The sequence below is a fragment of the Drosophila mojavensis genome, unplaced genomic scaffold (genome assembly GCF_018153725.1).
Source record: "Drosophila mojavensis isolate 15081-1352.22 unplaced genomic scaffold, ASM1815372v1 contig_16, whole genome shotgun sequence".
NCBI lineage: Eukaryota > Metazoa > Arthropoda > Insecta > Diptera > Drosophilidae > Drosophila > Drosophila mojavensis.
Genome location: NW_025318693.1, coordinates 8,841,722 through 8,866,279, shown reverse-complemented (window position 1 = coordinate 8,866,279; position 24,558 = coordinate 8,841,722). Strand labels below are relative to the sequence as shown.

At 41.3% G+C, this 24,558-nt stretch overlaps 6 protein-coding genes across 11 annotated transcripts in view; 1 reads left to right on the top strand and 5 right to left on the bottom strand.

The window, feature by feature from the left end:
• Positions 1-24,558, top strand: part of LOC6572951 (RYamide receptor) — an 86,810-nt gene that overhangs the window by 14,373 nt on the left and 47,879 nt on the right. The gene's annotated exons all lie outside the window — the stretch shown is intronic.
• On the bottom strand, positions 365-5,836 carry LOC6572946. Its single transcript, XM_032729429.2, has 5 exons — positions 5,747-5,836; positions 4,710-5,684; positions 3,215-4,141; positions 1,459-1,518; positions 365-1,382 (listed from the first exon to the last, which is right to left on the bottom strand). The coding sequence occupies exons 1-5, from the start codon at positions 5,790-5,792 to the stop codon at positions 412-414; spliced, it is 2,979 nt and encodes a 992-aa protein (XP_032585320.2). The 5' UTR covers positions 5,793-5,836; the 3' UTR covers positions 365-411.
• On the bottom strand, positions 3,119-4,293 carry LOC6572945 (phospholipase A1). The gene is made up of 2 exons (XM_001999012.3): positions 4,203-4,293; positions 3,119-4,141 (listed from the first exon to the last, which is right to left on the bottom strand). Exons 1-2 carry the CDS (start codon positions 4,240-4,242, stop codon positions 3,162-3,164), a joined length of 1,020 nt encoding a protein of 339 aa, XP_001999048.1. The 5' UTR covers positions 4,243-4,293; the 3' UTR covers positions 3,119-3,161.
• Positions 6,162-7,335, bottom strand: LOC6587008 (phospholipase A1 VesT1.02). The gene is made up of 2 exons (XM_002012566.4): positions 7,246-7,335; positions 6,162-7,183 (listed from the first exon to the last, which is right to left on the bottom strand). Exons 1-2 carry the CDS (start codon positions 7,289-7,291, stop codon positions 6,207-6,209), a joined length of 1,023 nt encoding a protein of 340 aa, XP_002012602.1. The 5' UTR covers positions 7,292-7,335; the 3' UTR covers positions 6,162-6,206.
• On the bottom strand, positions 11,255-15,488 carry LOC6572948 (phospholipase A1). Of its 4 annotated transcripts, none has more exons than XM_044007186.1 (4): positions 15,382-15,488; positions 14,364-14,657; positions 13,627-14,284; positions 11,255-11,643 (listed from the first exon to the last, which is right to left on the bottom strand). In XM_044007186.1, exons 1-4 carry the CDS (start codon positions 15,471-15,473, stop codon positions 11,572-11,574), a joined length of 1,116 nt encoding a protein of 371 aa, XP_043863121.1. In that variant the 5' UTR covers positions 15,474-15,488; the 3' UTR covers positions 11,255-11,571. The 4 variants fall into 4 exon arrangements, with proteins under 4 accessions (XP_043863121.1, XP_001999051.3, XP_043863124.1 ...); XM_001999015.4 differs by having other exon boundaries at positions 14,364-14,631; positions 15,382-15,453; XM_044007189.1 differs by lacking the exon at positions 14,364-14,657.
• On the bottom strand, positions 16,240-18,666 carry LOC6572950 (phospholipase A1). The gene is made up of 4 exons (XM_001999017.4): positions 18,587-18,666; positions 18,255-18,522; positions 17,107-18,174; positions 16,240-16,524 (listed from the first exon to the last, which is right to left on the bottom strand). The coding sequence occupies exons 1-3, from the start codon at positions 18,624-18,626 to the stop codon at positions 17,457-17,459; spliced, it is 1,026 nt and encodes a 341-aa protein (XP_001999053.1). The 5' UTR covers positions 18,627-18,666; the 3' UTR covers positions 16,240-16,524; positions 17,107-17,456.

Genomic DNA, 24,558 nt, shown 5'->3' with positions numbered 1-24,558 from the left:
GCAGCTAGGGACGGAAAATTTTCTGATAAAGTTTTTCGATGGTGAATCGGGTTTTCCTATATTTATGCTTTGTGGTTATTATGTTCTATAGTTTTTGCTCATGAGGATCCGACTATATTCACTTATTCTGTAATACATATTTTTATCTCCATAAATCATAAAGAAGTACAATTCGGAATATATGAACATTAAGACCTGGCACACCGAAAAATGGGTCTGGAAGCGTTTTGCCTGTGAATGAGTATTCTGTTATCGGGAGCACTCCGTAGTCGGTAGCGCTCGACTGTACCTTTCTTGCTTGCTTTTAGCTCATACTTGTTTTCATTTGGCCCATGGAATAACAGCCTTAAAAAACAATTAAAGCTCGAGTTTTCGCTATACAGTTTTATTGTCAAAGAAACATAAGCTAGTCTAGTTGCCATATCCATAAGGATACTCGCTGCGGACGGGCACGTAGTAGTCGCCGGCAACCATGTAGGCATTAGTGACGGCTCCCATTTTGACGGTGCTGTAGGTGCTGCCGCAGCTCTTGGAGACGGCCTCCTGGTAGTCACCGCACTTCATTGTGGGGAAGTTGTCCTGGGTGACGGACTCTGCGTAGTAGATTACGGAGCGGCTGTGGGAGCAGGAACCGGTCAAATCGACACCGCATCCAGGCTGGGACTTGCCACCGTTGGGGTAGAAAGCGCCCTTGCCAATGGGCTTGAGAAAGCCGAGCATGCCGCCGTTGGTCTGAATGGACTCCACATAGTAAGCATCGTTGGAGTTGAGGCGATTGTTGGGCGAGTCGTAACTGTACAGGGGCAAGGCAGGGTCCAGACCAATGATGGTGTGCACCTGACCGTTCTTGACGTTCTTGCCAGCGAATCCGGACACATGAGCGCCCAGGCTGTGGCCAATGATCATGGTGTTGTCCAGGGACAGACCGAAGTTGGTGCGCAAGAAGTTGATCAGGTCGGCAACCTGCTCACCGACACCGGGCACAGCCAAGACGGAGGAGGCGTAGTCAACGGAACGGGCACGGCCCCAGTCAACGGTAATCATGTTCATGTCGCCGTGGGTGAACCAGGCGTTGCGCACACCGTAGTTGATATATTCATCGGCGCTGGAGGACCAACCGTGGATGGTGAAACGGGTAGGGTTGTTGGGATTGAAGTTCGAGGCGGAGATGCTTGCCTTGTTGGCCTTGATTTCCTGGCCCGAGTTCTGGTTGGACTTGGTGTACAGGTAGAAGGTGACGGGGTTCAGCAAGGAGCGCTCACGCTCAGCATGGGCTTCCAGATAGGCTTCGGCCTTATCCTTGTCCACCCACTCGAAGGTGCCATCGGCTTGGGGCACATACCAGCCGTTCTCACCATTAATCTTGTGCTCAACGGCGCTGGCTGTCGAATAGAAAGAATTCGTCTCGAACTTGGTAATTAAAATAGAACAGATCAGAACAGAGCTTCAGAGTCTTACCCGCAACAACGCAGAATGCGAGAGCCAAAAGCAGTTTCATCATGCTACGCAGAAGACAATTTCAACTGATGCTCGGACCTGCCCCAGGCTGTAGCTTTATATAGACGCATCTTATCAAATCACGCGTATGCTCTGCAGACCCACTTGAGATTTGGCCAATTGATAGGCAATCACGCCAGAGCTTGCGCGGCTCTTATTATTAATTATATTTAATATTAAATATCTAAAAACTTTAACGTCGACTGATCAGTGAATTTTGCTGTTATCAATGTTTATACCCTTGAGCATTTGGAAAGGGGAGTGCATTTGTCAAAGAAAATTTAGTCTCAGAATGGAAGGTATCAGAAGCGGTACTGAATAAATTCACATATTTCATGTGAATCGATAACTATCGATATCTAGGTCTAAATCAAATAAAAAACCCTTTTAATGTGAGCCGAGAAATGATACCATCTTCTTGAAGAATGTTCACTTGAAGCTCGAATTTATAAATTAAAAATAATGTTAACGCTTATCGATAAATATGGAAGTTCAATAAGTGATAAGTATCGAGTAATGAATCTATGACCGTGGTTTTCAGAAATTGAATGCTTAAATTTAAATAAATCACGTAGAGAATGAAAGTCGATAAATGTTGATCTTAAATTTTATATTGAAAGAACTTTTCGATATTAAAAGTATAGTAATTTATTTTTCAATATTATTACAAGTAAATATATTTTTATCTTTAGGCTATTTAAAGCTAATTACAGGGTATATCCTAGTCTCTCACTCAGAATATCATATTTTTAGCGTGATCTTTATGCTGACACATGTAAGGTGTAAATAAAAAACTCTACTTACCAACTACGCCCATGTGCACTGATAGGTAGCGAAAATATTTTATAGATAGCTGCATATTGTTAAGATTGATTTATTTGGCTAGCTCAACTATTGTGCTACAGGGGGCCATGTGCCTGAGACCTTAACCTTATGGGCATTAGTAGCGGTGCTCTTGCAATGGCAAACTAAGCTCTCTCCACTGCAGCTACCTCAGTGTGGAAGCTCGCAGCAGTGCTGAGGACTTAAGCCCACAATTATGTGCGTTTGTGTGCCGCTTACGGCAAATGTTTTGCGAAATGTGCTCATTCTGATTACCGAGCTGCATCTCGTCGAGCACAGAACATGTCTACGCCTACGCTCCTACACTTGTCCTCCTCCTACTGGAGCTCTGTGTGGCCACTTGCCCATTGGCTAATCGTCAATCGTGCAGAGGACCATGCGAGCGGCTAATAGTCGCTCCATGCTGGACATCTCGGATTTATCGGTTTGCTGTGCATGTCGGGTAATGTTTCATTTCGCATTAGTCCCAACGAGAAACAGGTTGCTTTTATCACAGATTTGCAATCAAAAATGTCATCATGATGAATTTCGAATCAATTCATTCACCTGCCAGCTCGAGCACCGTAAACAACTTGTCTTCCATTGTATTTATAGAACTAGCAAACAGAAAAACAAAGCAATCTCCATTTTCGCCCTCCCCCTTCGTGACGCTCCCACTAATCTCTGACGTGTGCTCGTCCACTCGATTCGTACCGTACGGACCCCAAGTGTTCGCTTAGAGCAGAGATACAATCTTGATGGAGATAGGGCAAGGAGTACCTACACTATCGCAAGGCAATTGTTTGTTGTTAGACTTTATTCAGATCGACAGATAGCGGAACTTATTCAATTTTGCCAAAAGGCTCTTTGCTGTTAACAGGCACATAGAAGTTACCGCCCGACATGTAGGCATTGTAATCGGCGCCCATGCGAATGCTACTGTAGGTGCTGGCGCACTCCTTTCTGACCGCTGCCTCGTAGTCACCGCACTTGATGGAGCCAAAGTTATCCTGAGTGACGGCCTCAGCATAGTAGGTCACGGAGCGGCCGTGGGAGCAGGATCCAGTGGCGTCTACACCACAACCGGGTTGCTTCTTGCCACCGTTGGGGTAGAAGGCGCCCTTGCCAATGGGCTTGAGGAAGCCCAACTTGCCGCCGTTGGTCTGAATGGACTCGACGTAGAAGGCATCCTCTGAGTTGAGGCGTTTGTTGGGCTTGTTGTAGCTAAACAGCGGCAGAGCAGGGTCTAGGCCAATAATAGTGTGAATGCGACCCTCGCCAACGGTCTTGCCGGCATATCCAGAAACATGGGCACCCAAGCTGTGGCCAATTACCATCAGGCGCTCCAGAGACATGCCATGGTGCTCGTGCAGGTAGTTGATCATTTGACCCACTTTGGTGCCGGCGCCGGGTACAGCAACGACCGAGGAGGCGTAGTCAACGGAGCGAGCACGGGCCCAGTCAACAATAATAATGTTGTAATCACCTCGGGATAGCCAGGCCTTGGTAATTTCTTTGTTCATGTGGTCCGATTGACGACCAGTCCAGCCGTGGATAACAAAGCGTGTGGCATGATCCTTGTTAAAATGCGAGTCGCGAATGGATGCTTCCTTGTCGGTAATGTGTTGGCCCTCGTGGGGGTTCGATCTGGTGTAAAGGTAGAAGGACACAGCATTTGTGTTTACACGCTCCTCCATCTGCTCTGCGTCAGCCAACAGGTGCTCGGCCTCGTCCAGATCCATCCACTCGAAGGTACCATCGATTTGTGGTACATACCAACCATTCTCGCCATGAATACGCTCCTGAATGGGCAGGGCGCTGACTGAAAAAGAGTGTTAGGGACCTACAAAATTTCATCTAACGGGAAAAAAATTGTTTCTGACCTGTTGCAAGGAGTGCTGCTAGTACGAGAAATACTTTCATTCCGGTAACTCAAGTAGATTTGCCATATCTTTAGAATTTCTTTGTCTTTTATAGTCTATAACGCGAATAATTTTCAACTTGCGATAAGCTGTTAAGCACCTGCCTATATTTAATCACTAAACTCGTATGTTTTTGATGAGGAATCCAATTTGCCATTTCCCTTTTAATAACTCTGACGATATAGTCATTTATCGATGATAACTTGATATTTGGTTGTATTCTATTTTATGAAGCGATAGCTTTAGCTATTATTTGATAGAATAGCAATTTTAGTCAATATATAGCGTGCTCCATCGATAAAACCTAGATTGTTTGTAGAAATGTATTGCTTTCGAAATCTATAAAAAGCTTAACCTATATAAAAGCAATAACCAAACCATGATACAATTGCCAGTTCAAAGACATCAAATATGATTTGCTTGTGAGGGCAGCACGTTTATTGTGCGTATTATAATTAGTCACTTAATGGACGTTGCCGAAGGGAGCATTGCTGTTGACGGGAACATAGAAGTCACCCGATACCATGTAGGCATTGCTATCAGCACCCATGCGAACGCTGCTGTAGGTACTGCCGCACTTCTTATCGACGGCTGCCTCGTAGTCACCACACTTGATGGAGCCAAAGTTATCCTGAGTGACGGCCTCAGCATAGTAGGTCACGGAGCGGCCGTGGGAGCAGGAGCCGGTGACGTCTACACCGCAACCGGGTTGCTTCTTGCCACCGTTTGGATAGAAGGCGCCCTTGCCAATGGGCTTGAGGAAGCCCAACTTGCCGCCGTTGGTCTGAATGGACTCGACGTAGTAGGCATCGTCGGAGGAGAGACGCTTGTTGGGCTTGTTGTAACTGAACAAGGGCAGAGCAGGGTCTAGGCCAATAATGGTATGAATGCGACCCTCGCCAACGGTCTTGCCGGCATATCCAGCAACATGGGCACCCAGGCTGTGACCAATCACGTAAAGGCTGTCTAGGGACAGATCGTGGTTTTCATTCAAAAACTTGATCAGGTTTCCAACCTTGGTACCAGCACCGGGAACCGCCACCACGGAGGAGGCGTAGTCCACGGAGCGAGCACGGGACCAGTCGACAATGATGACATTGTAGTCACCGCGGGACAGCCACGCCTTGGTGATTTCTGTGTTCATGGAGTCCTTGTAGCTCTGGGTCCAGCCGTGTATGACAATGCGTGTGGGATGATCCTTGTTAAAATGTGAGCTGGCAATGGATGAGCTCTTGGTCGTTATTTCTTCACCATTGGTTGGATTCGAATGGGTGTATAGATAGAAGGAGACAGCATTGGTGCTGATGCGACCCTCCATCGCCTCGCCCTTTGCCAATAGATCTTCAGCATCCTCCAAGTCAATCCACTCAAAGGAGCCATCCAACTGGGGTACGTACCAGCCGTTTTCGCCGTTAACGCGATCGTCGACGGGCACAGCACTCACTGCAAGCGAAAAGAGCTAATAAGAAACTGTAAATACCTACAGATATAATAAATTAAACAACCTGTGGATAGGAGAGCTACTAGTCCAATTATACAAGCTGCTTTCATCTTGGAATCAGAAGTATGAATAATATGTCATAGGCAGTTCCTGCTTATTTATAGTCAAATTGGTAGAGCGATCCATCCTTCTAAGTTGATTTAAAAGCACTTGAAACTTGATTAAAATAGGCTAGATAAAGTTAAGTACGTTGATTAAATAACACACTCTGCAAGAGACTCTCTAACTGATAATAATTGAGGCATACAGCGATGTCGGATGATTTATATATTGCGTGGGAAGCGCCAGATCCATGAGCAATTACTAAATTGATAGACGTATCGCTTGCCATATAGTGTACGGCTTGGTATGGATTAGAAACTCAATGTGTATTTTCGAGTTACACAAAAAAATACTTCCTTAAGCAAAACGGAATTCGATTGTTTTCGGTAACTTTTTTGATTGTGTCACATTATTATTCTTATTTAGTTGATATTGCCGTGGGGAGCATTGCTGTTCACCGGCACATAAAAGACACCCTCGACCCTGTCGGCATTACTTTCATCCCCCATTCGAATAGTGCTGTAGGTGTTGCCACACATCTTATTGATGGCTGCCACATAGCTATCGCACTTCATGGTTCCAAAGTTGTTCATGGTGACAGCCTCAGCATAGTAAGTCACGGAGCGGCTGTGGGAGCAGATACCCGCAATATTCAAGCCGCAACCCGGCTGACTTAAGCCACCATTGGGGTAGAAGGCGCCCTTGCCAATGGGTTCGAGGAAGCCCAGCTTGCCGCCGTTGGTATGAATGGATTCCACGTAGTAGGCATCGTCGGAGGAAAGACGCTTGCTGGGCTTTTTTTGGCCAAAGAAGGGCAGAGCAGGGTCTAGGCCAATAATGGTGCGAATGCGACCCTTGCCAACGGTCTTGCCGGCATATCCAGCAATGTGGGCACCCAGGCTGTGACCAATCACGTAAAGGCTGTCCAAGGCCAAACCATGGCTTTGATTCAAAAACTTGATCATGTTTCCAACCTTGGCTCCAGCACCGGGAACAGCGAGCGTGGAGGATAAGTAGCCGTTGAACCGAGCACGGGACCAGTCGACAATGATGACATTGTAGTCACCGCGGGACAGCCACGCCTTGGTGATTTCTTTGTTCATGGAGGCTTCGTAGCTCTGGGTCCAGCCGTGAATGACAATGCGTGTGGGATGATCCTTGTTAAAATGTGAGCTGGCAATGGATGAGCTCTTGGTCGTTATTTCTTCACCATTGGTTGGATTCGAATGGGTGTACAGATAGAAGGAGACAGGATTGAGGAAGCGACCCTCCATCGCCTCGCCCTTTGCCAACAGATCTTCAGCATCGTCCAGGTCAATCCATTGAAAGGAGCCATCCTCCTGGGGTACGTACCAGCCGTTTTTGCCGTTAACGCGAGCGTCGACGGGCACAGCACTCACTGCAACCGAAAAGAGCTAATCAGAAACTGTAAATACCTACAGATATAATAAATTAATCAACCTGTGGATAGGAGAGCTACTAGTCCAATTATACAAGCTGCTTTCATCTTGGAATCAGAAGTATGAATAATATGTCATAGGCAGTTCCTGCTTATTTATAGTCAAATTGGTTGATCTATCTTTGCCTGAATATTCATATTGTCAGAAGATTTATTTAATTAAAATTTTGTCTAAATCGTTTGCACGACTTAGATAACGTTCTTTAATGTACGTTTATATAACAAATATACCTTTAAAAACAAATTTAAGGCCGTTGATGCCACTAGTATGGACATTGGCACTGTCTGGGTTTCTAAACGTGGCGTTGTATCCACGACTTCTACGACATTAACTACATTTGCTGTATTATCTGCAGCCTTTGGAGGTTTCGCGTCCCCTTTTTCTATTTTATTTTATCATATAAATTATTATCACGAAAATTATTGTTTGTTCTTTTTCTTTTTTTTTTTTATGTAGTATCGTCTGGTAAACCTATTAAGTTTACAAAGTGGTTCTATTTTTATTTTTTTGAATGGAATGTTAATATTTAATTGTTTCATTGTTTTTACACTTTATTTATTCTGTATATGTATATGTATATGTATATGTATATGTATATTTTTTTTTTTTTTTTTTTTTTTAAATTATATGGGACACAGTATTTTTAATCAATTTACTGCATACAAAAGTGTTGTGTTTAACACTGGACACTTGTGCTTTGGCAAATACATGCATATCTATATTATAATCATAATATAAAAGTTTCATGAAGATCGTATGTCCACAAAAAAAAATTATTAAACAATTAAGTTCTCATAGTAAGCGCACACTGCAGCCCATGCGTGTTTATGCTTGTGTGTGTGTGCGTGTTTCTTGTGTAAGCTGAAAGACGCGAAAAATTATTGAAATAGCTATTGCTCCAAGCGTTCAGGGGATCTCGTAGTCGCACAGTCTCGACTAGAGCTTTCTTACTTGCTAGTATTTTATTTTGTAAAATTTGAATTTTATTTATATGTACATTTGCAATATCAGCCCATACCGGAGCCCCATAAACAATTGTGGACTGAAATATTGACTTGAAAAGCTACATTTTATTTTCTAAGCTTAGGCGAGAATTTCTATTTATAAATGGATATATGGTACGGATTAGTGTATACGATTTCTTAATGACATGTTGGACGTGGTCAGCAAAGTTTAATTTTGTATCTAAAATTATGCCTAGGTATTTTACATTGTTATCCCAATTTACGTTTGATTGTTTGAGGCTAATGCTATTGGTTGGAATATAAATATTTTTCTCTTCCTTGTAAAGAAGATTTCCTGTGTTTTATCTGCATTTACTAGAATTTTTCAGCAAGATTTCCAGACGACAGAATTGCAGTATCATCTGCAAAAATTATTACAATTTATAATATTTCTTAATATACAAACTTTATATAAATATATTCTTTCTTATTATATTTCGGGCGCTCTAGGTAACGCTGTCGGTTCTCATCTTTCTGTCATTGGTCCAGCTTCTCTGCACAGGCTTCTTTCACTCATTGAGATCAGCTTGTTGCGCTGGGCGTGACCGGTGCAGGTCTCCGCACAGGCTTCTTTTACTTGATGCGCTTGGCGTGGCCGGTGCAGGCATGAAAATAGGCTTGTTGTTGTTGTTGAGTAGCTCACAGTTAACAGTTAACTTTTTTAGACACATGTTTTCCCTTGGGAGCAATTCGTAATTCCAAGATGGTCTTTTTTATTATACCCCGAACCCATTTTCAATGGGAAATCAGGTTTTGTGAAAAGTATGTAACGGGCTGAGTCGACATAGCCCTGTCCGTCTGTCCGTTCGTCCGTCCGTCCGTATAAGTGCGTCGATCTCAAAAGTTATAAGAGCTAGAGAGCTTTACGCAGTACAAGTTCATCATATTTTTTCAATAACTCATGCCATAACTTTTTTATCGAGAATAATCGAAAAATTTATTTTATTTTTTCAGCCCAATTTAAACACTTTTAGACCTTGAGTTTTACTGTGTATATACATATAATGAATACAAAACTTCTAAATTGCTGATGGGAGGTGAATGAGTATTCTACAGACGGTAACGCCCGACTGCAACGTTCTTACTTGTTTTAACATGATAATGATTAGAAAAATCAACCCGTTCACTTGGAGTTTTTTGGCGAGAATTTTATTTTATTTATTCATTTTATTTATTCAAAGTCAGCCTAAATACATAAAGTTTATATAAAGAGTTCTGGCGCTAAAAGCAGCTGCAGAACGGGAGTACATAGCATGCCGTATGAATCTATATATATATATTTTTGTATGTACATGCATGAGGCATATACATTTAAGTGCTTAAGCTATAGCGTGGACGAGAAAGTAACAATTCTTACGTTGCAGATCCCACGCTGCAGGCTAGTCCATACATAATGAACCGATCATATTACGGCACTTATGTATAGCTGTTATTGTGTAAACAATGCAACAAAGTGCTGCTATGTTATGAGTATGACAAATTACTTAAGTTGGACTTAAGACAACATCAGATATTGTATACACTACAATACGATGGACATATGTTTATTTGATATGCAACATACTACACCATCCTTCTATATTGGCTTAAAAGCACTTGAAACTCGATTAAATTTGCAAGGGAAGTGCTAGATCCATGAGCAATTACTAAATTGATAGACGTATCGCTTGCCATATAGTGTACGGCTTAGTATGGATTAGAAACTCAATGTGTATTTTCGAGTTATATGATTAGCGTCGTGAACCCAAAGATTAGTTACTTACACAAAAAATGCTTCCTTAAGCAAAGCGGAATTCGATTGTTTTCGGTAACTTTTTTGATTGCGTCACATTATTATTCTTATTTAGTTGATATTGCCGTGGGGAGCATTGCTGTTCACCGGCACATAAAAGGCACCCTTGACCCTGTCGGCATTGCCTTCATCACCCATTCGAATAGTGCTGTAGGTGTTGCCACACTTCTTATTGACGGCTGCCATATAGCTATCGCACTTCATGGTTCCAAAGTTTTTCTTGGGGTAGTCGAGACTCAAGTCATGATGGAAGTCAAGGTAGTTGACCATGTTGGCGACCTTCTGGCTTACGCCGGGTATAGCCACAACGGAGGAAATATAGTCCATGGAACATGCATTAGCCCAGTCCACAACGATGCCGTTGTAGTCACCATTGCTCAGCCAGGCGTCCCGATCGTTCTTCTGCAAGTCCGATGAGCTACTCTGGGTCTAGCCGTGAATAATAAATCTGTAAATGGATAAGGAATCAGTTGAATAGTTTTTTTCTATAAGACCGGTCCAGTCGTTTCAGGTAGGATTACCCTCGTTGGATCATAGGCACTGAAGTTGGATGAGGCGATTGAATTGCTCGTAGCTGTGATCTTGGTACCCTTGGTGGGGTTGGACTTGGTGAACAGGTAGAATTCGATAGGAACTTTGGTCATTGAACAGTACGTTTTCAATTCGTCGAAGCCAACGTTCTGCCGCATGTTTATCTATCCAACATAAGCTGCCAGCCGAAGCTGTGTATGAATTAATAGCATTTGTTAAAGAGTTGGCGGAATTCCATGTACGTGGAACAGAAAGCTAAGAGCTAAAAGGGTTTTATATTGTGAGGTATTTCGACTGATAAGAAGTTTCGGCCAGCTATGGTCTATGTCTGTGGCTTGAAGCAAATTTGCTGAGTGTAAACGAGTAATGTAAACAATGAACGGTTGACCCAACAAAAGCCTATTAACTGTGACTCAATTTGTTTAGAGACTTCCGCCCCAGCCACCCACTGCCCCCTTCTTTACTGCTCACTTTTTGTGTTTACCTCTCTGAGTTGTACTCGTATTATTGCTAATGATTTTTCCATGGCTGATTATCCTGTTCGTGCTAATTGGCAGAGTAGATGAATTAAATGACATGCAAAAATAGTACACAAAATCCAATATTAGAATAACATACACACACATGTTGCATACTTTTAGGAGGCACATATGGTCACCTCGAAAAATGAGGAGCAATGGGCATACAATTAGAAGTCATTTAGTGAACCACAAGTATAATTAATAATTATCACTGATCATAAATCTTTATCGGTGGAGGCCTACATCAATGTCGTATGATTTATGCACTGCGTGGGAAACGACAAGTCCATATATTGTTTGCTTCTAATGGAATTGCTTGAATTACTATGTTGATAGCAGTACCGGTTACCGTATAAGTATATATGTATGTATATACCACACTATAGTATGGATTATAGCCTCAAGGTGTATCGTTCAGTTATATGATTAGCGTCGTAAACCCAACTAGATTACCTAGTCTAATTATTTGATTGATTGCGTCACATTACTACATAGTTGGCATTGCCGTGGGGAGATTCGCTGTTCACCGGCACATAGAAGACACCCTCGACCTTGTCGGCATTGCTATCAGCGCTCATGCGAACGGTGCTGTAGTTGATCATGTTGGCCTTCTTGCCTACGATATGTACAGCCACAACAGGGGTAGCATAACCGGGGATCGTGCACTAGCCCAGTCTACGACGATGACGTTGTAGTCACAATTGCTCAGCCAGGCATCACGAATGTTTTTGTTCATGTCCGATGATCTGCTCTGGAGCCAGCAGTGGATAATAAATCTGTAGTAGTTAATGGATGAGAAATCACTTGATTAGCCAAACGAAGCTCTCAATTTGTTCATGTTGTATTGACCTTGTAGGGTTTTAGGTATCGAAATTGGATTTTTTAATAGACTTGCTGGTGGCTGTGATCTTGGTGCCCTTGGTGGGGTTTAACTTTGTGAACAGGTAGAAGTCGACCGGAGCTTTTTGCAGTGTAAGGCTCTTTAACTTTTCTAAATTTTCAAGCAAATGCTCTGTAATAATTCTATCCAACTAAAAAAAGCTGTCATCGGGTCTAGGTATGTACCAGCCATTCTATCCATTCTTACGTTCAGAGTCAAAGCAGACCGCAGCTGTGTGGAAATCAAAATTAGTTGTGAAGAAGATTAAGAAATTACATGTAAAATTCAAAGTTATCCGAAAATCCACTTTTTCGACTGATAAGGAGTTTCGGCAAGCAATGGTCTGTTATAGTACAAACCGAAGACGTTATCACAATACAAAGGGTGACCTGATAGGCATTGTCCAAAATGCTTAATGTCTTCAACCTTTCGATTGACTTTTCTACCGGAAAATAATTCCACCTGCCTCTGCTGGGATACACTGGGATCCTAAAGTAAACACACTCAATACTATATGATGATTAGCATAAATGTATGAAATCTGTTCATATTTAAGTGTGTCTCAGCTATGAATACAGATCTATTAGGCTCGGGAGCTCTTTCTTGCAGTCTGGTATTTGCAGTCTGGGCGTTACTGTTAACCTGCAGTAAGTACCCTCCTCAAGTGCTGACACCGCCCTTAAATGTTATCATCCAGAACTAACTTGAAATATAAGCGTATATATTTGTCAGCTGATTGCCCACGTGGAGTTTTCAATAGGTTCTATGGACTGAGTTTCTTCGGGTTTTTTGGTACTTGGATAATAAATAGTATTTCACGAGCTTTGCAATTGCCGCTAGGTTTTTCTGTTCCGTAAGGGGTTGAAGCATTGCCTCCGCTTTTTTCTCGTCTATCCACTGAAGGGTGCCATCTTCGTTAGGCATATACCAGCCGTTCTCCCCATTGACATTCTCGGACAAATTCTCCGCGTTTGTACTAGCTGAGGACTGCTTTAAATAGGTCTTATGAGTTTTATGATTTGTATTACTCACATTTGCCTATTGCAGCACATAATGCTAAGAGCCAAATAAACTTCATCTTATTGGGATAGTAGTAGACGACTTTTAAGGAATTATGGCCAACAGTTATATTTATATAAACAGTTTGTCACACCCGGGATAATTAGATTAGACATGGAAAGTACATGGCATCTAATAATAATACAACGAAACGTCCATATATTTTATGCCTCTAATTTGAATTCTAAGCTATTACTATGTTGATAGCCGTATGTATGTGTAATAACCCGGTACTTTCAATGAAACACTTGATTTCCAAAATAATAATATATATATCATATATATGTCACAAAAGTACTACTAACTAAATTTGAATAGAGAGAGAGAGGTAATAAGAAATTATAAAGAGAGAGAGAGTTAACGGGCTCTGCTTTGTAGGCGTCGATTGCTGCTTAGCATCTTGGCGCTGGTTCCCACAGTATGTATTTATATACTAAAGATTACTATGGATGCTAGTTAGTCAGAAAATACTTTCTTAACCAAAACGAAATTTGATTATTTTCGAAAATATTCTTTTATTGCGTCACTCTACTATTTAGTTGGCATTGCCATGGGGAGATTCGCTGTTCACCGGCACATAGAAGACACCCTCGACCTCGTCGGCATTGCCATCAGCGCTCATGCGAACGGTGCTGTAGGTACTGCCGCACTCCTTATTAACGGCTGCCTCATAGTCAGCGCACTTAATGGTGCCAAAGTTTTTGTGGGAGACAGCTTCAGCATAGTAGATCACAGAACGTCTGTGAGCGCAGATACTGATCCAATCAATACCGCAACCCGGCTGGGCTTTGCCACCATTGGGATAGAAGGCGGTCTTACCAATGGGCTTGAGGAAGCCCAGCGTGCCACCGCTGGTGTGAATGGACTCTACGTAGTAGGCATCTTTGGAGGAGAGACGCTCTTCGGACTTGTCGTAGCTGAACAGGGGTAGAGCGGTGTCCAGACCGATGATGGTGTGCACCTGGCCGTTGGTGTTCTTGCCAGTATAGCCAGCGACATGGGCGCCCAGGCTATGTCCGATGACGTGCAGAGTGTCGAATTTCAATCCATGGTCGGACGCAAGATAATTGATCATGTTGGCGACCTTCTTCCCCACGGTGGATACAGCCTCAACGGGCTTAGGATAATAGAATGTTTGTGCACTAGCCCATTCTACGACGATCACGTTGTATTCGCCATTGCTCAGCCAGGCGTCACGAATCTTGTTGTTCATATCCGATAATCTGTCCTGGCGCCAGCCGTGGATAATAAATCTGTAGTTAATGGATGAGGAATCACTTGGTTAAACAATTATCGCAAACGAAGCTCTGAATTTGTTCATGTTGTATTGACCTTGTTGGGTTATTGGCATTGAAATTGGATTCTTTAATGGAATTGTTAGTCGCTGTGATATTGGTTCCTTCGGTGGGATTCGACTTGGTGAACAGGTAGAAGTCGACCGGAGCATTTTGTATTTCATCATTCAATAAGCTTCTTACCGCTTTGAGCACCATTTCTGCTTCAGCCTTATCTATCCAATAAAAGCTACCATCGGATCTAGGTACGTACCAGCCATTCTCTCCATTGATATGTTCAGACTCAGGAATAAAGCAGACAGCAGCTGTGTGGGAATTAGTCGCTAAGCAGCTGAGGAAATCACACGTAATACTTAAAGTTATACGAAAGTCCACACATCTTTTTCGAGTGATGAGGAGTTTTGGCAAGCAATAGGGCAGACCGAAGAAGATATCGCAACAAAAAAGATCATCTGATAGGCATTGATCCAAAGGCTTATAATCTATGATCTTTTAATTGACATTTAATACCGGAAAATAATTGAACTTGTCTCTGCTGGGATACAATAGGAACCTAATGTAAGCACACTCAATACTTTTAGATGATAAGCATAAGCTTATGAAATCTGATCATATATAAGTGTGCCTCAGCTATGAATAAAGATCTATTGGGCTCGCGAGCTTTCCTTTTCAGTGTAAGTGGTATTTGCAGTCTGTGGTCGTGCCTCAGTAACACTACTGTTAATCTGCTGTAAGTAACCTCCTCGACTGCTGACAACGTCCTTAAATGTTATCATCGAGAACTAATTCATTATTCAGCTGATTGCTGACGTGAAGCTTTCAATAGGTTCTATGGACTGAGTTTCTTCGGGTTTTTTGGTACTTGCACCTTGGATAATAGATAGCATATCACGAGCTTAGCAAAGTCCGCTAGGGTTTTCTTTTCCGTATGGAGCATATACTGCTGCTATACAGCTGCTCTTCACATTCACATTCTCGGACAAATCCTCCGCGTATGTAATAGCTGATGACTGCTTAAAGTACATCTTATGGATTTTCTCATTTGTATTACTTACATTTGCCTATTGCAGCACACAAAGCTAAGAGCCAAATAAACTTCATCTATTGGGATAGTAGCACAAGACTTGTAAGGAATTAAGACCAACATTATTTATATAAACAGTTTTTCACACCCGTGATAATTAGATTAGACATGGAAATTATATGGCATCTAATAATAATACGACGAAACGTCCATATATTTATTGTTTGATAGCCGTATCAATAGATGTATCAGGGTATAATGGTATTGGGAAAAGTATGTAACATGTATGTAAAAGGAGGCATTGCAGACCCCATATAGTGTATATATTCTTGATCAGGGCGATGAGCTGAGTCGATATAGCCATTTCCGCCCGTCCATCCGTATGAGCAAGCCGATGTCAGAAGATATAAGAGGAAGGGAGCTGAAATTTGGAATTCATACTCGAGTATACCATAAGCATAGGCATACAAGTTCATCTTTTTTTTTTCGATAATTCATCTGATAACTTTTTTATCAAGGATAATCGAAAAATCGACTTTGTTTTTTCAGCCTAATTTGAACAGTTTTTGATACAAAGATTTTTCATACCACGCCCCCTTCACCAACAATATGTAAAAAACTTACTTCCAGTAATAGAGACTTGTGCTTTGGAATGTACACACATTCCACATGACCCTCTGAAAGTTTCATAAATATAGTCTATCTACAAGAGAAATTATTCAACAAATAAACTTTCCAAATTTTGCCCATAGTGCAGCGCAGCCCAAGCACAGTCGCTGCTAGCTGCGCAGTCAGCAGAGCGCAGGCTTATGCGTGCGTGTGGATGCATGTGTATGTATGTGTGCATAAAGGAAGTGCAAAATGATTAGAATATCAGGGTAGAGTAGAATTAGGGTATCTGCTAGTCGAACAGTTTCGACTGGAGCCTTCTTACTTGTTTTTATTATATTCTTTAATTGCGTCACAGTTTTAGTTTATATGGCCGTGAGGATTTTCTGTTCACCCTAGACCTTGTCGGCATAGCTTTCATCGTTCTCCAATGACTCTCCTATCTCTTTAAGCAACAATTCTGCGTCATCCATATCCATCCAATAGAAGGTACCATCTATTCTGGGTATATACCAGCCATTCACTCCATTCACACGTTCAGAGACAGGAATTTGGCAGACCGCAGCTGTATGGGAATTAAATTTGGTCGTTAAGGAGCTGAAGAAATCACATGTAATATTTAAAATTATACGAAAGTCTACAGATCTTTTTCGAGTAATAGCGGTAATCTGCTTCTGTTGGGATACACTGGGAGCCTAGAGTGAGCACACTCATTACTATTAGATGATATGCATAATTGTATGAAATCTGTTCATACTGAAGTGTGCCTCAGCTATGAATAAAGATCTATCGGGATCGAGATCTCTTCCTTATTAATGTAACTGGTATTTCAAGTCTGGGCCCGTGCCTCACTATGGTCGAGAACTAACTTAATGAAATATAAGCGTATATATTTTTCAGCTGATTGCCGATGTGCAGCTTTCAATAGGTTCTATGGACTGAGCTTCTTCGGGTTTTTTGGTACTTTCACCTTGGATAATAAATAGTATTTCACGAGTTTAGCAGTGTCCGCTAGGTTTTTCTTTTCCGTAAGGAGCTTATACCAGCCATTCTCCACATTTACATTCTCGAATAAAACCTCCGCGTATGTACTAGCTGATGACTGCTTAAAGTAAATCTTATGGATTTTCTCATTTGTATTACTCACATTTTCCTATTGCAGCACACAAAGCTAAGAGCCAAATAAACTTCATCTCATTGGGATAGTAGTACACGACTTGTAAGGAATTAAGACCAACATTATTTATATAAACAGTTTTTCACACCCGTGATAATTAGACTAGACGTGGAAATTACATAGCATCTAATAATATTACGAAAAAAAGTACATATATTTTCTGCCGCTAATTTGAATTCTAAGCTATTACTATGTACATAGCCGTATGTATGTATTTATATACTAAAGATTACTATGGATGCTAGTTAGTCAGAAAATACTGTTTTAACCAAAACGAAATTTGATTATTTTCGGAAATATTCTTTAATTGCGTCACAATTTTAGTTGATATTGCCATAGGGAGCCTTGCTGTTCACGGGAACATAGAAGTCACCTGATACCATGTAGGCATTGCTATCAGCACCCATGCGAACGCTGCTGTAGGTACTGCCGCACTCCTTGTTAACGGCTGCCTCGTAGTCACCGCACTTCATGGTGCCAAAGTTGTTCTGAGAGACAGCCTCAGCATAGTAGGTCACAGAACGTCCGTGGGAGCAGGCACCAGTCACATCCATAACGCAACCCGGCTGCGTTTTGCCACCATTGGGATAGAAGGCGCCCTTGCCAATGGGCTTGAGGAAGCCCAGCATGCCGCCGTTGGTCTGAATGGACTCTACGTAGAAGGCATCTTCAGAGTTGAGACGTTTGTTGGGCTTGTTGTAACTGAACAGGGGCAGAGCGGGGTCTAGACCGATGATGGTGTGCACCTGTCCGTTGGTGTTCTTGCCCGTATAGCCAGCCACATGGGCGCCCAGGCTGTGTCCGATGACGTACAGAGTGTCGAGTCTCAATCCATGGTCGGAGACAAGGTAGTTGATCATGTTGGCGACCTTCGTGCCCACGGTGGGTACAGCCACAACGGAGGAAGCGTACTCGATGGAACGTGCACGAGCCCAGTCTACGACGATGACGTTGTAGTCACCATTGCTCAGCCAGGCGTCACGAATGTTCTTGTTCATGCCCGATGAGCTGCTTTGGGTCCAGCCGTGGATGATAACTCTGGAAATAGTTAATGGACAAGAGATCACTTGATTAACTATTTCTATCAGACGGCTCCAGGCTTTTTAGATAATATTAACCTGGTGGGGTTATTGGCATTGAAGTTGGATTTTGTAATGGACTTGCTAGTGGCTGTGATCTTGGTTCCCTTGGTGGGGTTCGACTTGGTGAATAGGTAGAATTTGACGGGAGTTGTGGTCAGTGCGCGCGTCTCTTGCATCTCTAGTTGTTGAAGCCGAAGCTCTGCGTCATCCTTGTCCATCCAAAAGAAGCTGCCATCTGGCCTGGGTATATACCAGCCATTCTCTCCATTCTCGCGCTCGGACTCAGGAATAGCGCAGACCGAAGCTGTATGGGAATTGTAGGAATATGTTAACGAGCTGAGCGAACCCCATGTATTAATGAAAATTACCAGCAAGTGCACAGAAAGTCAAGAGCCAAATAGTCTTCATATTGTTTGTGAGGTCTTTCGACTGATAAGGAGTTTCGGCCAGCTATGGTCTTTTATAGGCCATACCGAAGAACTTATCGCTTGGACAGCGGTATAATCAGACTTCAGTCAAAAAAATTATCATCTGATAAGCATTGTCCAAAATGCTTAAAGTCTTTAATTGATCTTTTAATTGACATTTCATGCCGGACAATAATTCAACCTAGCTCTGCTGGGGTACACTGGGAGCCGAAAATAAGCCTTCTCAAGTACTTCAGCGTGATTAGAATATATGCAAACTGCACATACTTAAGTGTGCCTTAGTTGTGATTATTTAATCTTTGGCAGCGTGAATAACAAACATTTTGGAATTGACGCAAGCACCATATAAGGCACGAGAGCTCTACCTTATCAGTGGAAATAGTATTAGAGGTCTGGGCCGTGCCTCAACCCTATCTAGGTCGATTACACTTGTTCGCACTATTGTTAATCTGCTGTAAGTAGCCCTCTCCAGGGCGGAGGCCTCTAAGTGTTCTTGAATAGTGGATATAGCCCTATGTTAACTTTTTATATATGAAAATGTTAGTAGGAAGCACGGTATGCTTGTTCAGCAACCTTGCTTCTATATTTTATCGCTAGTTTTAGACTTGAGTGCAAAGGAATTTGGTCCATGTTTAGATCCTGATGCTAGCATGAATTACGGCGCATAGCCTTGCTCTGCAGTGCTTTGACTTTGTGGCAACCCATACTTCTTTTACTTTGTATAAATGGCCCTACAAGAAGGATCGTATCAGAGCGAAGTAGTTAAAGGGCAGCTGTTCTTTGATTTTCCACCGCAGTCTTATTACCACACTCTACCGAAGTTCGGTTCGAAGTCCAAGAAAATGGCATTGCAGTGCTTTTGCTGTCGAGACTCTGAGTATATGCTCTGTCGGACCGAAATCACCTTGAATTCTCTGCCTTGCCTTTCAATATACTTAAATTAATCGCTTCAGTTGCAGTTCAGTAGAACAAGTTATGTCTGTGGCTAGAAGCAAAATTTAAATTTTGTTTGCTGTGTGTGAATGAGTAATGTAAGCAATGGACGGTTGACCCAACTAAAGCCTATTAACTGTGACTCAATTTGGTTAGACACTTCCGCCCCCGTCACCCGCTGCCCCTTCTTCACTGCTCACTTTTCGTGTTTACCTCTCTGACTTGTACTCGTATTATTGCTAATGAGTTTTCCATGGCTGATTATCCTGTTCGTGCTAATTGGCTGAGTAGATGAATTAAATGACTTGCAATAATAATAGCCGAAATGCGATGGATGAATAAAATACACCTGACTTGTTGCATGCTTCGAGGCGGCACCAAAGAATATGTATGGTCACCTTGAAAAGTGAGTAAAAATGCGAATTTAATTACAAATTATTTAACAAGATTTAAGGAACAAATTTAAACTAAAATTTGATTTTAAAATTAAACTAAAACTATGAAAATGTCGAAAAAAATACAAAATTTTAGATTAGGTAATCAAAAATCACAAAAGAACTTGGAAATGCAACAATAAATTTTTAAAAATTTTGCATACAAAGAGCTCATAATGTAATTAATTTCTTCTCTTTAAATGTCTCAAATTAAGACATATAGATTATAATAAGGATATATTATAAAATTGTATTTAATAAAATTCTCTTTTTCTTTCAAATAAAATTTTATACATAAACTATATTCCTTCTTCATGAATTTAATACATTTTCGTTTTTAATGCATTGATTTTTTATTTTAAACGAATTTATTTCGACACTAAGAATATACATATATATAGACAAATGCACAATTGTTCACTATGGCTATGGTATTTGGTAATAGAAAACACATAAGCTCTGAAACAACATGAGTGCAGCTAAAGTCTAAGGTTTCCTTAGAGCTGATTGAGCATCACTGAAAGCTTGTCAAACGCAAGGCAAACTATGTAGTTAAATGAAACATTTCAGTGCCATGGAAAATGCAGTATGAAATTTGCAACAGCAGCAAGTGGCAGCTGCCGTTGAGTGGCAGCCGCTAATTAAATATGCTCGGTGCATTTAATTAACACATTTCGCTTCAATTCGCACCAATTGTTCGACGGCATTCAGGGGAAAAAAATACAAACCATATATACATATATATATAACTCAATTAAAATATGAGCTGTGAAGTCCTTGATGTCCGCAGGCCTATTCGTTTAATTATGTTAAATATGTTATAGAGGGAGTCGTGAAAAAGGTGTTTGTAGGAGGAGTTCGGGATGGGTGCTGTGCCACAGAATTCAATGAAATTCAAATTAATCGCATTTTCGAAAGTGTCACATTTCAAAAGGAGCAGGAGCATGACTGGGGAGGGGGAGTGACAGCAAGTGTTTTACCGAATTAATCGGCCAGCAAGGTGGGATGGCTATTTACATATATGGACTCACGCTCACACTCGAAATGGACCTAATGAATTAATGTGCTCAACAGAAAGATGCGCATGCAGTCAGCATAAAATTTGATATGGGTATCAAACATCAGTCAAAGGGTCAGCAAAGGGCTTAAACCTAAATTTCGCAGAAAACTCTGTTTAAGAGCTCACAAAGCGCAAAGCTGGGACGTTTCCTTTTTGTGTTTTTTGATGTTTTTGCTCGCCAAAAAATTCAATTTTAGGTTTATTTTTAAGCCTTGGCAAAACACAAATTGCGGCTACATACAAAAGAGCACTCAAACGAAATTTCCTCTATGCAGACTGAACATATACTTGACAAGCTTAATAAGAAATAAATAAAGCATTAACCAGGCTAAGTAAGACGCAAATATAAGCAGTTGGCTTGGCTAATTATCCCATAAAAACATTGACTGTCTGCTGAGTGGCTGGGTGCCCATTTAAATGGCAGTCGAAGGGGAAAAACTATCACAAATATGTTTCACGCCCACGACTACGAACACGACCACGACCAAGACCACGCCCAGGCCTACTACCTTACCTTTTTGGTTTTTTGTCCTTTGCCCTTTGACTCGACTCTGGCGCTGTCAAGTGCGCTTGACATAGCTCATTAATTATAATTACAAGCACTCGGAAAAAGCACCCAACGAATGACTCCACTCGGTTGTGGGTAATGTTAATGGAAAAACAACAACAGCAACAACAACAACGACAACAACAGCGACAACGACAGCGACAACGACATTGTGGTTAGCTACAGGAAGTATTTTATATACTCTGAAGAAGAGACAGCGTCTAGAGATGGGCATATATCTGTTTGCCGAGGCCTGAATTAGTTGAACTCTTGACACATCCACTTGAGAGCAGTAAAAACAGCAGAAAACGATAGCAGCTGAGTTGTGGTAATACATCAAATAGAAGCTGAACAGTAATTGCAGAAATAGAGGCAGCTTAAATGTTATGTGTTATGTGTTATATGCTCATGGTCTATGGTAAGAAAGTGCATGTAAAGCTCGACGATGCTTAGTTCAATTCTTAAACAGAGCTTACACAGAAATGTTAGAGTTTTCTGTAAATATAATACATTAATATTAGTGTTTGTAAAGAGCTTGAACAATCTCAATTTATCCATAATTCGCATAATAGCATCAAAAGTCCATAATAAGCCAATTAGTCGAAATTTAACAAGAATCTGAATAATGTGGAAAATGTTATCTAATATATAGGTAAAGCTTTTATGCCTGAATATGAACATGAATATGCTGGTCAGAAACATAATAATCCGTATAATTGAAATTTAGTCAGAATTAAATGCGCCAAAACGATTTCTAGGTATTCTTGCCTATTACAGAGACAGATGTATAGAATGACTAATTAAGGCAAGAACAGAGAATATGCACATATGCATGTGTGTATGTATATAAGTATTTATATGTATATATTATTTTCCTATCTATGCATGTATATAATATCTGCCTATCAATATTCATACAATACTGTTCAGCTTTGTCATGATTTCCTGCTACTGTTGCATTAGTATTAGTGTGAGGTTGAGAGCTAGAATTTAAGAGTTGCTGTTAAAATATTATTCGAGCGAGTTTGCGTTCCATTAGCGCACTCATTGCTTGCTGATATCCTTTTTTTTCAAGAGAGAGAGAGAAAGAGAGAAAGAGAGACCGTAGTCCCACGTATAGCTGAGAAGGAACGAGTTGAGCAGAGCAGAACAGAAGCTGCGCGCAGTTATAAAAATATTAAATATTAATTAGTACCAAATTGACACGAGCACAACATAACACTTATATACATACATGCATGCACACACATACATACATAGCTCAACAAAAATCTTGAATTACCTTGAGCAAACGCACATCACTCTGGCCTTTTATTAAAGGCAAACAGTGGTAGTCGAAATATTTGCTTCGAGCTCCTCTGAGCTGGAACTTTTAATTTGCTGTTTCTTTTCCGCTTGCCAAAGTAAATGCCAATTCTGTGCAGTCTTAACAATTCGTCTGGGCTTCAATCTGTTTGAGTCGGGTGCATTGTATGCTGGCATTGTTTGCTTTAGCCTGCGCTTTTGCTTTTTGGGCAACGTTAGCGGGCGTTTTACTCGGAACATAGCTGGACATAAAGCGAATGTTAATCTCACGGCGTAAGCCCCGAAACGCAATGAACGCAAATGGAAATATGAGCTATGGCTCACTTTGAAGATTTAGCAGTGAGCTTCAATCTGTTTTTCTTTTTTATTTTCGCTTCTGCAGCTTTAGTCATATTTTTAGCACAGCAAATTGAATTTATCCGCGCATCACCTGAATTTCGTGGGACGAATCTCGCGACTGCCGTCAATACGCGCTGCAGCCTAAAAAGGCGCTAAATGAATTTACAAGCAACTAAGCCGATCAAATCTGATTTGTGGCCCTTTTTCATTTCCGTAGAAAGCCTCGACGTATGCTCTATGTAAATATATATATATAGATTATTTGCCAAGGGCTACCGTATTTTATTACATTCTTTTTTGCCCTCTCGCAATGCTCAGTGAAGCCTTCAGCCGAATCACGTGCTATGATTACATTTTGGTACGTGATTTTTTGGCCATTTTCCTACTTTACTTGGGTCATGTATTTTCGCTCATACTTTTATTTTAAAAGACTTGTATTTCCACTCAAGCGAATTTAAGGCACTAGACCCATATGGAGATTGAGCCAGTCCCTGTTAATTATTGGCTTCGGCATGCCGCGCACATACTCGAATCTGCTGAGCCCCTAATGCAATATTGATGACTTCTCATTAATAACCTCGGCACTGTCCTGCTTAACGCTTTCAATATGGGTGGAGTGGTAGAACCTTCTTGTGAATGAAATGTGATTGAAACGTGATTTTCTTTTTCATTACGAGAAGCAATTCAAAGTACATGCTGCCTGCAATTGAAATCTGGCACATCTCATATAATTTTAAATCGCACTTTTTTTGTCATGCAAAGCTCGATCTTGTTTTCGCCGAGGTTGCATTTTAATTTAAAAATTAATAGATTTTAAATTAAAAACCTTTTTATGCATATATTGAAGAAAGAACGAGGAAAGGAAGAAAACATCAAATGATTTACTTTATTTTTGCCGGATGCCTGAAGAAAATTCCAATAACAAATCCTTGGGCACGCAATCGTCTGTTGAAATTTGATGAAGCTCGGCAGGGATTTTGGAATTTGTGTAGATAATTGATAAAGTATGGCAGACGGAGTAGACGTTCGACTGTCGCACAGAACTCAAGTCACGCACACACTGAGACAGGCCCACGCCCACAGACCCACACCCATATCGCTTACCCCCACTGAACATACGGTCCAAAGCTCTCCAAGTACCTCATTATTGCGCTGAGATAAGCAATTTACTTGCTTGATAGATATCCTTATCCGGCTTTTACAGCAAGCGTTCACAGACACATACGAGTCTGCTTAGCAGCCACTGTCAGCTAGTCGGTGTCGGAGTTTATTTAGCGGCACATTAAACCGGCGC

Bases quoted from the DNA above. Each gene is read 5' to 3' on its own strand.
- LOC6572945 (XM_001999012.3), bottom strand. From the start codon at position 4,242: ATGAAAGTATTTCTCGTACTAGCAGCACTCCTTGCAACAG. The intron at 4,142-4,202 runs GTCAGAAACAAT...ACTCTTTTTCAG, and splicing joins AGCAGCACTCCTTGCAACAG to TCAGCGCCCTGCCCATTCAG.
- LOC6572946 (XM_032729429.2), bottom strand. From the start codon at position 5,792: ATGAAAGCAGCTTGTATAATTGGACTAGTAGCTCTCCTATCCACAG. The intron at 5,685-5,746 runs GTTGTTTAATTT...TTTCGCTTGCAG, and splicing joins AGTAGCTCTCCTATCCACAG to TGAGTGCTGTGCCCGTCGAC. The intron at 1,383-1,458 runs GTAAGACTCTGA...TCTATTCGACAG, and splicing joins CGCATTCTGCGTTGTTGCGG to CCAGCGCCGTTGAGCACAAG.
- LOC6587008 (XM_002012566.4), bottom strand. From the start codon at position 7,291: ATGAAAGCAGCTTGTATAATTGGACTAGTAGCTCTCCTATCCACAG. The intron at 7,184-7,245 runs GTTGATTAATTT...TTTCGGTTGCAG, and splicing joins AGTAGCTCTCCTATCCACAG to TGAGTGCTGTGCCCGTCGAC.
- LOC6572948 (XM_044007186.1), bottom strand. From the start codon at position 15,473: ATGTTGGTCTTAATTCCTTACAAGTCTTGTGCTACTATCCCAATAGAT. The intron at 14,658-15,381 runs GTAAGTAATACA...TGATTTCCTCAG, and splicing joins GTGTGCTGCAATAGGCAAAT to CTGCTTAGCGACTAATTCCC. The intron at 14,285-14,363 runs GTCAATACAACA...CATTAACTACAG, and splicing joins AATGCCAATAACCCAACAAG to ATTTATTATCCACGGCTGGC.
- LOC6572950 (XM_001999017.4), bottom strand. From the start codon at position 18,626: ATGAAGACTATTTGGCTCTTGACTTTCTGTGCACTTGCTG. The intron at 18,523-18,586 runs GTAATTTTCATT...ATTCCCATACAG, and splicing joins GACTTTCTGTGCACTTGCTG to CTTCGGTCTGCGCTATTCCT. The intron at 18,175-18,254 runs GTTAATATTATC...AACTATTTCCAG, and splicing joins AATGCCAATAACCCCACCAG to AGTTATCATCCACGGCTGGA.